The following is a 12,675-nucleotide window of genomic DNA, read 5'->3' on the forward strand; positions in this document are numbered from 1 at the left end:
AAATGTGTCAAGCCACATTTAAAGCAACATGTATGACTAGTTCTGGCCTGGGAGAATTTCTGAATGATATCAGAAAAAGTCAATGAGGAAAGGAAGGCAACATTCACCCTTTTATTACGTGCTGTACCAGGGGGTGGCGCTGTGGCAATTATTGTCTACCACTTTCGTAACTAGTGGCTCCGCCCATTCCTCTCTGTTTACATTACGAAAACACACGACACAGACACACGTGATTCAGTAAACACGGACAACTTCTCTTGAAAAAAAGAAAATATCTTCCAGTTTGATGAAGCCATACCATCTTTCCCTGGCATTATTTGCCGCGACACTGTGCCTTTGTGAGAGCTACACTCTCAGGAACTCTTGGGCTGTCGCCTCCAACGACGCCGTGTCGGAGGAGGAGGCCGCCCCCGCTGTGATAGTGGACAACAGCGGCCTTTGGAAACAGGCATACCCGCCCTTGGTGTTACAAGATGGTGCGGAGAAGCCCAAAGAAAGCGGCAAATCGAAAACCGAGGATGCAGCGCCCGTGTCCTCTGCGTCCAGGGTGTTCTCCTATCGGATGGAGGAGATGAAAGCGCCCGCCAGTGCCCCCTCACCTCCCCCACACCAGGAGACGGCAAGGACCGCCAGATACATGGCCCACTACAGCGACTGGGGACATCTCGCCACCATCTCCACTCAAGACAAGGTACAGTACTGCATTGCAATTGCTCCATGAAGCACATTATCACTCAACATTTACTATCATGTCTTGTGTTCAGAGAACAGCCAGGTATAGCCTGTTTGTGTGTGCCTGTGTATAACAACACGTTTGTGTCGACAGATAAAGGGCCTTCCTTTTGGGAATATCTTCTCGGTCAGTGATGGCCCGAAGGACAACAGTACAGGAGTCGTCTATTTCTACGTCACCCCGATGGACAACACTGTAGCAGACCTGAGAAGCTTCCCATTTGCCTCTCTCACTTTCTCAGAGGCAGAGGGAGACTTCTGCAGGTAGGACAGAGAGTGACACCCACCTCCTTTTCTTGGGGAGGTAGGTGAATGGGTGGGGAATATTGGGTCCCCATCCAGTACTATATTGAAGTGGCACAGTTACACATTATGTTATGTCTCCCTAGGCAACAGATGTATGATCCTGAAGACCCACGCTGTGCCAGGCTGACTATGACAGGCAAGATGGTGGAGGTGAACCCAGAGGAGGTGGAGTTTGCCAAGGAGGCCATGTTCTCCAGGTGTGTGCACAGTGCACGCTAATCGCTCATCCTCCCTGAACATGTTTTGCGTGTCTGTCCTGTTGTCTCTCACCAGCTCACCAGTCAGTGACTACACATGTGCAAGACCTGTGTGTATAATGCTCTTACTCGACCTCTCTTCCTCCAGACACCCTGTGATGAAGAAATGGCCAGTGGAACACAACTGGTTCTTTATGAAGCTGGAGCTCACCCAGGTCTGGCTCCAGGATTGGTTTGGAGGGGTGTCACTCATCCCCCTGGAAGACTACTTCAAAGCCACACCCTACTGAGATAAACTTTAATCCACAATGTATATTACATCTACTACACAGTGACAGATACAACACACGTGTACCAATACAAGACAGGGTGTTAGCTTCTCTGTATGGCACAACAGCTGTCATCACATTCATCACCACTAACACATAACATAATGGGAGGCTCTAGATGCTGTATTTCTGGAATATTTGGAAGTGAGATGGGAAAGATGAATAGGGTTTAGACCTTCTCTAGGCGGAGTGGGGTGTTACCACGGCTCATGCAGAAGTGACAACAAATGTAAGATGTCCCCAGTCCCACTATATCTTCGAGTTCAAGGGAAAGCTTCTACAGAATGTGAATATACAGACACGTAGATATAGATGCCTATAAGCAGACACTGGGGATTGTTCCTTATTAACACTAGTGTAAAGATTCTGTTGAATGTACAGAATGATTTATTTGCTTTGCAGATGTTGTTTATCCAATGCTGTGTATCCAATGCTACCACCAAGCCTTTTCACATAATCTTTTGTCCAACAGCTAGACGATGACAAATCAAAAACCTACCTAAAACAGTCTCATGTCTGGTGGACAATAGAATGACTCTGATCTTGAGTTCTGTCAAGTCACATTTCTATTTTATGCTCTGTCAAATAATGGTCATGTTTCCGCAGGCTTTCAATCGCGGTTATTGATGCATTGTCTGTTTTGCCAGTAGCCTAAAGCTGATAAAGTATCCAGATTTTTCATTTATTTTTTAATAATTGGACCACTGTCAATTTAGGAATGATCCTAATTATGCACCGATCAAGATGCCTTTTTTTGTATTAAATGCTTTTCAACAAGTATGTCGTTTGCAATTGCGGGTTATTTGGTGGCTGAAATGTCGTTTTTCCAGTCCGACTACACTAGACGCTCCCCATCACATCGTGGAGTTGAGTTTAATCCGCTACACATTATTAAAACAATTCTAGTCTTTGGTAAATATTGGACCGATTCAGTCCTGAGGTAGTAGAAACTGCATAAAATATTTCGGATTGTGTAGTCAATGTATTACTTTATTTGTCAAACAGTATTTTGGTGCTGAAGAGAGTGGCGTGTTTTACTACCTCGAGCATCCCATAAATTCTGCACTGCGCATGTGCGTGTTGACGTTTAATACTTGGCAACCAATGGAGTCAAGAATGGTTGACTGAGATGTTTGAGAGACCAAGGACATTTTCCGAGCAGTTATTATTCCTTTGAAGACCCTACTTTGGCCACCTTCGAGAATAAATGCATTTCAGACAACAACAGTTTACCAGTGGGTAAGTGTGGCAAACGTAGTTTTGAATGGTTTTATAGTCATTTAGGTCGCCGGTAAGTAGCTAACTAGCCAGCAGATTCCGAGCCTATCTACGCTTGTTTACACAGATGCGCTTAGGTCGGAACGCAATCATGGTTACATTATGACACAATGGAGCTGGCTTGAGGTATGGGTCAGAAAACATGCCTCAATGCAGGGATGGGATTCCAGATAGCAAAACATTTGCTCCTGCTCGCTATTTGCCGCCGCCTTTACACCCAAGGCTATAAATTCCTACTGCAAGCATCTCTGGCGGGTAGCCTCCACTCATAGGACCACTATAAACCCTTGGCAGGCTGCTTTTGCATCTCTGGCGTTTTGCCTCCGCTCAGAGGACAGCTTTAAACCCTAGACAAGCCATCTAGCCATGAGCTAATTTGAAAGACAACAGCAAAAAATTTCTCTAATCTCAAATTCGGCCTGCCACCATACATGTAACCACAGCCAGCCAGAGGCTGCAAGCTGTTTTTGTTGTTTCTATAAATACCTTACATTTGTTGTAATTTTAATTTGATTCGATTTATTTGTCAATTTAAAAACAATACAACCACAATGTGAACATAATGCATTTACAATCAGTGAGGATGACAGTGTTACACCTAATCATTTAGTTTAAGTAGATTAATGATATATTGACTATGCCCAAAAACAGCCTACATTTTTTTTTACATTGATTTAATATACTATATACAGTGGGGAAAAAAGTATTTAGTCAGCCACCAATTGTGCAAGTTCTCCCACTTAAAAAGATGAGAGAGGCCTGTAATTTTCATCATAGGTACACGTCAACTAAAAAATCCAGAAAATCACATTGTAGGATTTTTAATGAATTTATTTGCAAATTATGGTGGAAAATAAGTATTTGGTCAATAACAAAAGTTTCTCAATACTTTTATATACCCTTTGTTGGCAATGACACAAGTCAAACGTTTTCTGTAAGTCTTCACAAGGTTTTCACACACTGTTGCTGGTATTTTGGCCCATTCCTCCATGCAGATCTCCTCTAGAGCAGTGATGTTTTGGGGCTGTCGCTGGGCAACACAGACTTTCAACTCCCTCCAAAGATTTTCTATGGGGTTGAGATCTGGAGACTGGCTAGGCCACTCCAGGACCTTGAAATGCTTCTTACAAAGCCACTCCTTCGTTGCCCGGGCGGTGTGTTTGGGATCATTGTCATGCTGAAAGACCCAGCCACGTTTCATCTTCAATGCCCTTGCTGATGGAAGGAGGTTTTCACTCAAAATCTCACGATACATGGCCCCATTCATTCTTTCCTTTATACGGGTCAGTCGTCCTGGTCCCTTTGCAGAAAAACAGCCCCAAAGCATGATGTTTCCACCCCCATGCTTCACAGTAGGTATGGTGTTCTTTGGATGCAACTCAGCATTCTTTGTCCTCCAAACACGACTGAGTTGAGTTTTTACCAAAAAGTTATATTTTGGTTTCATCTGACCATATGACATTCTCCCAATCCTCTTCTGGATCATCCAAATGCACTCTAGCAAACTTCAGACGGGCCTGGACATGTACTGGCTTAAGCAGGGGGACACGTCTTGCACTGCAGGATTTGAGTCCCTGGCGGCGTAGTGTGTTACTGATGGTAGGCTTTGTTACTTTGGTCCCAGCTCTCTGCAGGTCATTCACTAGGTCCCCCCCGTGTGGTTCTGGGATTTTTGCTCACCGTTCTTGTGATCATTTTGACCCCACGGGGTGAGATCTTGCGTGGAGCCCCAGATCGAGGGAGATTATCAGTGGTCTTGTATGTCTTCCATTTCCTAATAATTGCTCCCACAGTTGATTTCTTCAAACCAAGGTGCTTACCTATTGCAGATTCAGTCTTCCCAGCCTGGTGCAGGTCTACAATTTTGTTTCTGGTGTCCTTTGACAGCTCTTTGGTCTTGGCCATAGTGGAGTTTGGAGTGTGACTGTTTGAGGTTGTGGACAGGTGTCTTTTATACTGATAACAAGTTCAAACAGGTGCCATTAATACAGGTAACGAGTGGAGGACAGAGGAGCCTCTTAAAGAAGAAGTTACAGGTCTGTGAGAGCCAGAAATCTTGCTTGTTTGTAGGTGACCAAATACTTATTTTCCACCATAATTTGCAAATAAATTCATTAAAAATCCTACAATGTGATTTTCTGGAGAAAAACATTCTCAATTTGTCTGTCATAGTTGACGTGTACCTATGATGAAAATTACAGGCCTCTCTCATCTTTTTAAGTGGGAGAACTTGCACAATTGGTGGCTGACTAAATACTTTTTTCCCCCACTGTAATTGAGGCAATACAAACGGTTTCTTTCTAACAATAAATGCCACTCCCTAAACCATCTCACCCACTTGAAGAAAAGTGTTGATCACTAGGTACAGTAGTTCGCGGCACCTCTTAAACCCCACAGAAGAAGCCGAAAAGCCTCAACAGGAAGTTGTTACCATCCTCTATCGAGTTTTCAAAGTGAAGAAAATTCCACAGACTTTTGGAACAAAATAACAGTTTAGTTGTTTTTATTTTACACCCACCAAATGTTTGGAAATACCGAACAATAACACTTCACCAATTCACTAGCCTGGATTTTGAATCATGCATGGTGTGGCTCATTTGCGGGAGACAATAGACCTCGTTAGCTAGATGGCTTAGCCAGCTTCTTTTTTTTTTTACCAACGTGTTTGAACATCTTTCTAGTTTTTAGGCTGTTCATGCACCAGATTGGAATGCAAAGTTAGGTTGCTCAAGTAACTAACGTTACTGCTTTCCTTCATTTGTGAGTAGTTTTACCTGTGTAATGTTAACGTCAACGAGGACAATAACGCTAGATAGCCTAGCTAGTTAACGTTACTTGCTAATGTTAGCTAGCTTCGCTAGCTAGCTAGAAACATGAACTTGACCGTTACTAGTTAGCTAAATGATGGTAAATGCGGTTAAGTTGGCTAGTTTGCTATCTGGCCAGCAATGGCCAGCCACAGCATCGTAGTCACCAAAGCACAATGTGGATGTGATAGCCATGGAGGTATGTAACGTTACATTCACTTGCCCAGATAAGACTGCCTATCTGTTCTTGCACAGTATTTACTTAATTTCAATGTAAGTAACATTGTTGTTTCAAACAGGGACAGGAGTGAAGCACTACAACGGGCCAACTGGGCCAAGTTTGGGCTGCAGACGTAAAGGTAATAACAAGGAACAAGCCATATTTCAGACTGGCCAATAAAAATAAAAGATTAAGATGGGCAGTCTGAGATATGGCTTTTTCTTTGCAACTCTGCCTAGAAGGTCAGCATCCCGGAGTCGCCTCTTCACTGTTGACGTTGAGACTGGTGTTTTGCGGGTACTATTTAATGAAGCTGCCAGTCGAGGACCTGTGAGGTGCCTGTTTCTCAAACTAGACACTCTAATGTATTGGTCCTCTTGCTCAGTTGTGCACCGGGGCCTCCCACTCCTCTTTCTATTCTGGTTACAGCCAGTTTGGGCTGTTCTGTGAAGGGAGTAGTACACAGCGTTGTACGAGATCTTCAGTTTTTTGGCAATTTCTCGCATGGAATAGCCTTCATTTCTCAGAACAAGAATAGACTGATGAGTTTCAGAAGAAAGTTATTTGTTTCTGGCCATTTTGAGCCTGTAATCTAACCCACAATTGCTGATTTTTATTTATTTATTTGACCTTTATTTAACCAGGTAAGCCAGTTGAGAACAAGTTCTCATTTACAACTGCGACCTGGCCAAGATAAAGCAAAGCAGTGATTATAAAAACAACAACACAGAGTTACATATGGGGTAAAACAAAACATAAAGTCAAAAATACAACAGAAAATATATATACAGTGTGTGCAAATGTAGCAAGTTATGGAGGTAAGGCAATAAATAGGCTATAGTGCAAAATAATTACAATTAGTATTAACACTGGAATGATAGATGTGCAAGAGATGATGTGCAAATAGAGATACTGGGGTGCAAATTAGCAAAATAAATAACAATATGGGGATGAGGTAGTTGGGTGGGCTAATTTCAGATGGGCTGTGTACAGGTGCAGTGATCGGTAAGGTGCTCTGACAACTGATGCTTAAAGTTAGTGAGGGAGATAAGAGTCTCCAGCTTCAGAGATTTTTGCAATTCGTTCCAGTCATTGGCAGCAGAGAACTGGAAGGAATGGCGGCCAAAGGAGGTGTTGGCTTTGGGGATGACCAGTGAGAAATACCTGCTGGAGCGCATACTACGGGTGGGTGTTGCTATGGTGACCAATGAGCTAAGATAAGGCGGGGATTTGCCTAGCAGTGATTTATAGATGGCCTGGAGCCAGTGGGTTCGGCGACGAATATGTAGTGAGGACCAGCCAACAAGAGCGTACAGGTCACAGTGGTGGGTAGTATATGGGGCTTTGGTGACAAAACGGATGGCACTGTGATAGACTACATCCAATTTGCTGAGTAGAGTGTTAGAGGCTATTTTGTAAATGACATCGCCGAAGTCAAGGATCGGTAGGATAGTCAGTTTTACGAGGGCATGTTTGGCAGCATGAGTGAAGGAGGCTTTGTTGCGAAATAGGAAGCCGATTCTAGATTTATCTTTGGATTGGAGATTCTTAATGTGAGTCTGGAAGGAGAGTTTACAGTCTAACCAGACACCTAGGTATTTGTAGTTGTCCACATACTCTAGGTCAGACCCGTCGAGAGTAGTGATTCTAGTCGGGTGGGTGGGTGCCAGCAGCGTTCGATTGAAGAGCATGCATTTAGTTTTACTAGTGTTTAAGAGCAGTTGGAGGCTACTGAAGGAGTGTTGTATGGCATTGAAGCTCGTTTGGAGGTTTGTTAACACAGTGTCCAATGAAGGGCCAGATGTATACAAAATGGTGTCGTCTGCGTAGAGGTGGATCTGAGAGTCACCAGCAGCAAGAGCGACATCATTGATATACACAGAGAAAAGAGTCGGTCTGATGCTCCAGATACTCAACTAGACTCAAGAAGGCCAGTTTTTTTTATTGCTTCTTTAATCAGCACAACAGTTTTCAGCTGTGCTAACATAATTGCAAAATGTTTTTCTAATGATCAATTAGCCTTTTAAAATGATAAACTTGGATTAGAACACAGGATTGATGGTTGCTGATAATGGGCTTCTGTACGCCTATGTAGATATTCCATAAAAAATCAGCCGTTTCCAGATACAATAGCCATTTACGACATTAACAATGTCTACACTGTATTTCTGATCAATTCTGATAAAAAAAAAATGTCTTTCGAAAACAAGGAAATGTCTAAGTGACCCCAAACTTTTGAACGGTAGTGTATATATATTATTTTATCTGCATGCCTGTTGTACTTGATTTTGTTTATTTAGTATTTTTATATTAGTATGTTATAGTTACAATGTCACCTATTTGATTTCTTTCCTATGTCACTTATTTGATTACTGTCACTTTTGACACTGTTGCACTGTGTGAGAAGCCTGAAAGTACATGACAATAAAATTGTATTTGACTGGATTTGATTTGTCGTCACCAGTGGATCCAGGTATCCAGGACTGGCCCTCGTTATCATATATTTTGCACACAAATAATCATTTACAGTACTTTTCCAAATGGAGATGGCATCAAATGTACCTTAAATAATACAAATCAAATGCATTTTAAAAAATGTGGCGACGGAGTTGGCTTGATGCTGAAAAAGTGTCTTGCCTCCGACTGGCAGCTAGTGTTGCCGGGCAGATGAAGGGTGGGTAGGCTGTATGAGGAAAACAGCAGCACGGCTGCTGCTTGACAAAGCAGCATATCGCGGGCGCCCCGTGAATGAGGCGATGGGCAAAAAAAAGCTGCCTGTGTGGAGGGAAGCCGGCCTCCAAAGTGCTCATTGCTAACTGGGATTTGCCACTGTACTCCAAATTTTAACTTTATCCACACTGAAATGTCGAGAAGATTGAAATACTGCACGTTTTGCTGGAAAACTGCCCTTTTCGTCCTCATGCTAGTTAGCAGTAGCCACCGCAGCCATTTTGGAATGTTAGCTGGGTCTTTGCGTGAAAAAAACACTGACACGTCAAATAACAAAATTCTATTATAGAATGTTGTGTGCGCTGAATTGCATGCGCAAGCCAAGCGCCACCACTACAGTCAGTAGCACTGTCAAAGCTGTAAAAATACATTTTTAAAAAGTCTGCAAACAAGCACAAACACTGGCCACGATGTGTTTACAATACCGCGTTGGTAAGCCATTATCTGTTCGACCGAATGGGAAAACGTCTGAAGGAGCATTTGAAGGAGCAGGATCAAAAATGTTAGCTAGGTAGTCCAACATACTCCCCGACTTGCAACAATCCCAGAGGCAGGGAGAAGGAATGGTGATCCTGATGCTTCTGCCTGCCAGCCAGCCACATCCCAAACAGTTGCACCTGATCCCTCCTTGCTAGTCAAAATACAGAATAATAATCAAGCATTTTGTCAACATTGATGACAGTTTGTAAACTGGAGGTAGTCTCCCTACTATGTTGACTTCGGTTTGCAGTATGACGGTCACAAATATATTTGATACAAATGTTATTAGCAACTTCTGTGGTAGCTAGCTAGCTAGCTTTAGCTTGGTAGCTAACTAACACCAATGCAACCAGCCAGAAAACAATGACCAGAAACTGCAACCAAAAAATATCTTTGCAATGATTTAGGAATCCATGTGACTGTAATTATTAGCTAGGCAGCCAGTGGTTGTTCTCCTACTGAAATCAAACTTCAATTTACGAAAATAACTAGCTAGCTAGATAACAAACTAACAAGACAGCCAGCTACCTAGACCTGTTGCCCCAAGCTAACATTATAAGCAGCTAGCTAGCTTCATCTGGACCGGGTCCGACCATCATCAACCAAATACAAAAACTGTCTTATAAATTAGGGGTATTTTAGATTACGACACCTAGCTAGATAGTTAGCTAGCTAACTATAGCTACTGAAACAGATGTCGTTTTGCTATGTTTTTTTGTGGGAGAACATTGTTTTCATCTATCAGCTAGCTAGCTTTTTTTCTGATCAGCACTGTCCCAGAATTTATGGGAAGTATGTCTGGCTCCTGCGGTAGGTGCACGAGACAACTTTACCAGCATCATAGCATATGTCTCTGTGAATCGCTGTGACATGAAATATGAGTGATACTGTAATCAATGTGTAATAACTGCATACATTTTTTTATGAATGTGTTACATTATTAAATGATGTGCAGTTATATTCAGGTCCTGATTGGTCAACAAGCTTATTTGACGCATTTATATTTTTTTACATCCAAAGACCAACCCCTGTTCCATACATACCTGCATTGAGGTACATTTTCCGTTATTGCGTTCTGACCCCAGTGCAAACAAGCATAACAGTTGGGTCGGAACCTGCTGGCAAACTAGCTAATTTTATGCTGAAGAAGAGTCAATGGAACAAGTCGCGAGCCAGCCTGTTGTGTGTGCTGTGCAGCAGTATAGCTAGCTAGCTCAGCAGCCAGTTTTGGAGTCTAATCAGAAGACAGGTAGCTAGCAGTGAAGCTAGCTATATATAGCCTGCCAGCTACTAGTGTATGAGTTAAACATTTTAATGAATCTCTTTAACCTTATCTTGCGAGGGGATGTGATAACTAGCTAAGCTAAGGTCTATGAAGAAGCACATCCACATCTTGGGCTGATTCCCAGCAGACTATCGCCCTCTACCCTCCATCCGCTAAATGTGCCAGCTAGCTAGCTACTTGTTTTGCTACCTTATAACTTACGTCAGTGCTTGCTGCTTGCTAACTTTGCACAGCTGAAAATAAATATCTAGTTAATGCAGATATTCTCTTCTAGTCAAACCAGTTGGTTATGTTTGCTCTTGAGTAATCTGAGTGCAGAAGTTTAAGGAGCCGTGTCGTCAACACTTCTGTTCAGGATCTTTCATTTCTCCTAATCACTTTGTGCAGTGAGTGGAGGGGAATAATCGCACCGCCCAACCATGCTCACATTTAAAAAAGGAAGAGCTGCCTCGTGATTTACCACCCTCAAGCGAGCGAGCATCATCAGCCACAGAGCGAGAGGAGTGATCATCAGTCAGTCACTGAGACGACGCTGAGGACTCGTCGCGGCAGACTGGGACAGAGGTAGAGAGACGTCCATTCACCTTTCCAGCTAGCTTGCTTCTCAAACCTCCTCGCTTCCTTCCTACGTTCCCCCGGTACTACCCGAGGCGAGCAACCGTATTCACGCGCCTCCGCCTGGACCGACAACCCTGAAGGCAGAGAGCGAGAGGCACCGCAGCCCCGGGTCCCCGCGCTTCGTGGAGAGAATCGCTGAAATGAGATGAGGCTCAGAAATGGAACGGTTGCTACTGCGATCATTTTCTTCACGTCGTTTCTCAGCCTGTCTTGGTACACAGCCTGGCAGAATGGCAAAGGTAAGCAAGCAAACTCGGTTGTCAGCAGCTACAACTCGATTTCTGTAATTCAAGAATTTACAGTTGGCTAGCCAGCTAACGTTTTTGACAGCTATTTGTTATGACTGGTTGATGGACAGCAAGCTCACAGGCTGACCGCTAGGAACACCGTTTCTAACAATATAACTAGCTATGCCATTTAGCAGACGCTTTTATCCAAAGCGACTTACAGTCATGCATGCATACATTTTACATATGGGTGGGAACCCACTACCCTGGCGTTACATTCGCCATGCTCTACCAACTGAGTTATAAAATACTTAATGCAGTGACAGACAGACCGGTAGACACTCTAAAAATGAGCTGTTGTGTTGGCTGGCTATGAAGCTTTATCATCTTCAAAACTGGACGTTAGGATACAGACACAGAAAGCTACATAGAAGGGGGCTATTCTGTGTAAAGACTATAGATGGCAACCAGCCCTACAATGTCACAAGGGGACATGGCTATCCATAATAATCATAGCATCTGGCTGTCTGAGGATAGCAGGTATCCAAGCCAGATGCAGTAAAGCTATGCAAATCCACAGCCATTGAGTGTTGCATGCAACCCAACCAACTAGCGAGCTGAGTACAAGATCGATCCTCTCGCTCATGTATTTTGACAGATCATCGTTCAGCAGTCAATAATTCCCCAGTTCGACCCGTCTAGTTGTTGATTAGACACACTTGTGCACAAAAAAATGTAGGCCTGGTTTGTTGATAAGATACCAACTAGTTCTTATTTTTCATCCAATTTCTTTCTTGCTTGCTTCAATCTTTTCGCATTGAACAAAACCAAAGGGATTCATAGGTGTCATGTCATGTGTTCCTTCCAACTAAACGCTTCTGTGGTTACTCTTCCCAAAACTCAGTTACTGAAACACGTGCACACACATGCAATACTGTGTAATATGTGTATGTGTCTGGCCAAGAGTTAACTGAGTCCAGTGGGGGAACTGGAAACGGTTATATCAAAGATATTGGTAACTAACCCATATTTGGTTGTCAGTGGAATTTATACATCCTGTGAGACATCTGGCTCCTATCAGTGGTTATATGGGCGGCAGTGGCTTGTTATCTGCAGAGTGTAAATAATTGTGGCCTTTAGATAAATTCCAAGCCAAGGCCTCAAAGTGATTAGACTGTTTATCAGCTCAATGTGATCATAGCAGCATAGCCCTTGAGGAAATCAAGTGCTGTTGACTACCTTAGCTAGGTCAGGGCAGAGTGTTTCATCACTTGGATCAAAATCAAGGAGCCATTGGGTGTGTAGTTAAAATCAAGGAGCCATTGGGTGTGTAGTTAAAATCAAGGAGCCATTGGGTGTGTAGTTAAAATCAAGGAGCCATTGGGTGTGTAGTTAAAATCAAGGAGCCATTGGGTGTGTAGTTAAAATCAAGGAGCCATTGGGTGTGTAGTTAACAAGGATGTAGT

The 12,675-nt window shown here is 43.1% G+C and overlaps 2 protein-coding genes across 2 annotated transcripts in view; both read left to right on the forward strand.

Moving 5' to 3' along the window:
- Positions 1 to 175: 175 nt before the first annotated feature.
- creg2 (cellular repressor of E1A-stimulated genes 2) lies at positions 176 to 2,344 on the forward strand. The gene is made up of 4 exons (XM_041843470.2): positions 176 to 691; positions 827 to 996; positions 1,122 to 1,235; positions 1,384 to 2,344. Exons 1-4 carry the CDS (start codon positions 287 to 289, stop codon positions 1,523 to 1,525), a joined length of 831 nt encoding a protein of 276 aa, XP_041699404.1. The 5' UTR covers positions 176 to 286; the 3' UTR covers positions 1,526 to 2,344.
- A 7,916-nt stretch (positions 2,345 to 10,260) lies between these two features.
- Positions 10,261 to 12,675, forward strand: part of mgat4a (alpha-1,3-mannosyl-glycoprotein 4-beta-N-acetylglucosaminyltransferase A) — a 92,403-nt gene continuing 89,988 nt past the window's right edge. The window contains exon 1 of the mRNA XM_045206720.1: positions 10,261 to 11,221. Within this exon, the coding sequence (XP_045062655.1) occupies positions 11,128 to 11,221 (94 nt within the window). The 5' untranslated portion in view covers positions 10,261 to 11,127. The remainder of the gene's footprint in view (positions 11,222 to 12,675) is intronic.

The sequence above is a fragment of the Coregonus clupeaformis genome, chromosome 23, assembly GCF_020615455.1.
Source record: "Coregonus clupeaformis isolate EN_2021a chromosome 23, ASM2061545v1, whole genome shotgun sequence".
NCBI classification, from domain to species: Eukaryota; Metazoa; Chordata; class Actinopteri; order Salmoniformes; family Salmonidae; genus Coregonus; species Coregonus clupeaformis.

Excerpts from the sequence above, each read along its gene's own strand:
- creg2 (XM_041843470.2), top strand. The coding sequence starts at position 287 with ATGAAGCCATACCATCTTTCCCTGGCATTATTTGCCGCGACACTGTGC. Across the intron at positions 692-826 it reads CCATCTCCACTCAAGACAAG|ATAAAGGGCCTTCCTTTTGG; the intron begins GTACAGTACTGC and ends TTGTGTCGACAG. Across the intron at positions 1,236-1,383 it reads AAGGAGGCCATGTTCTCCAG|ACACCCTGTGATGAAGAAAT; the intron begins GTGTGTGCACAG and ends CTCTTCCTCCAG.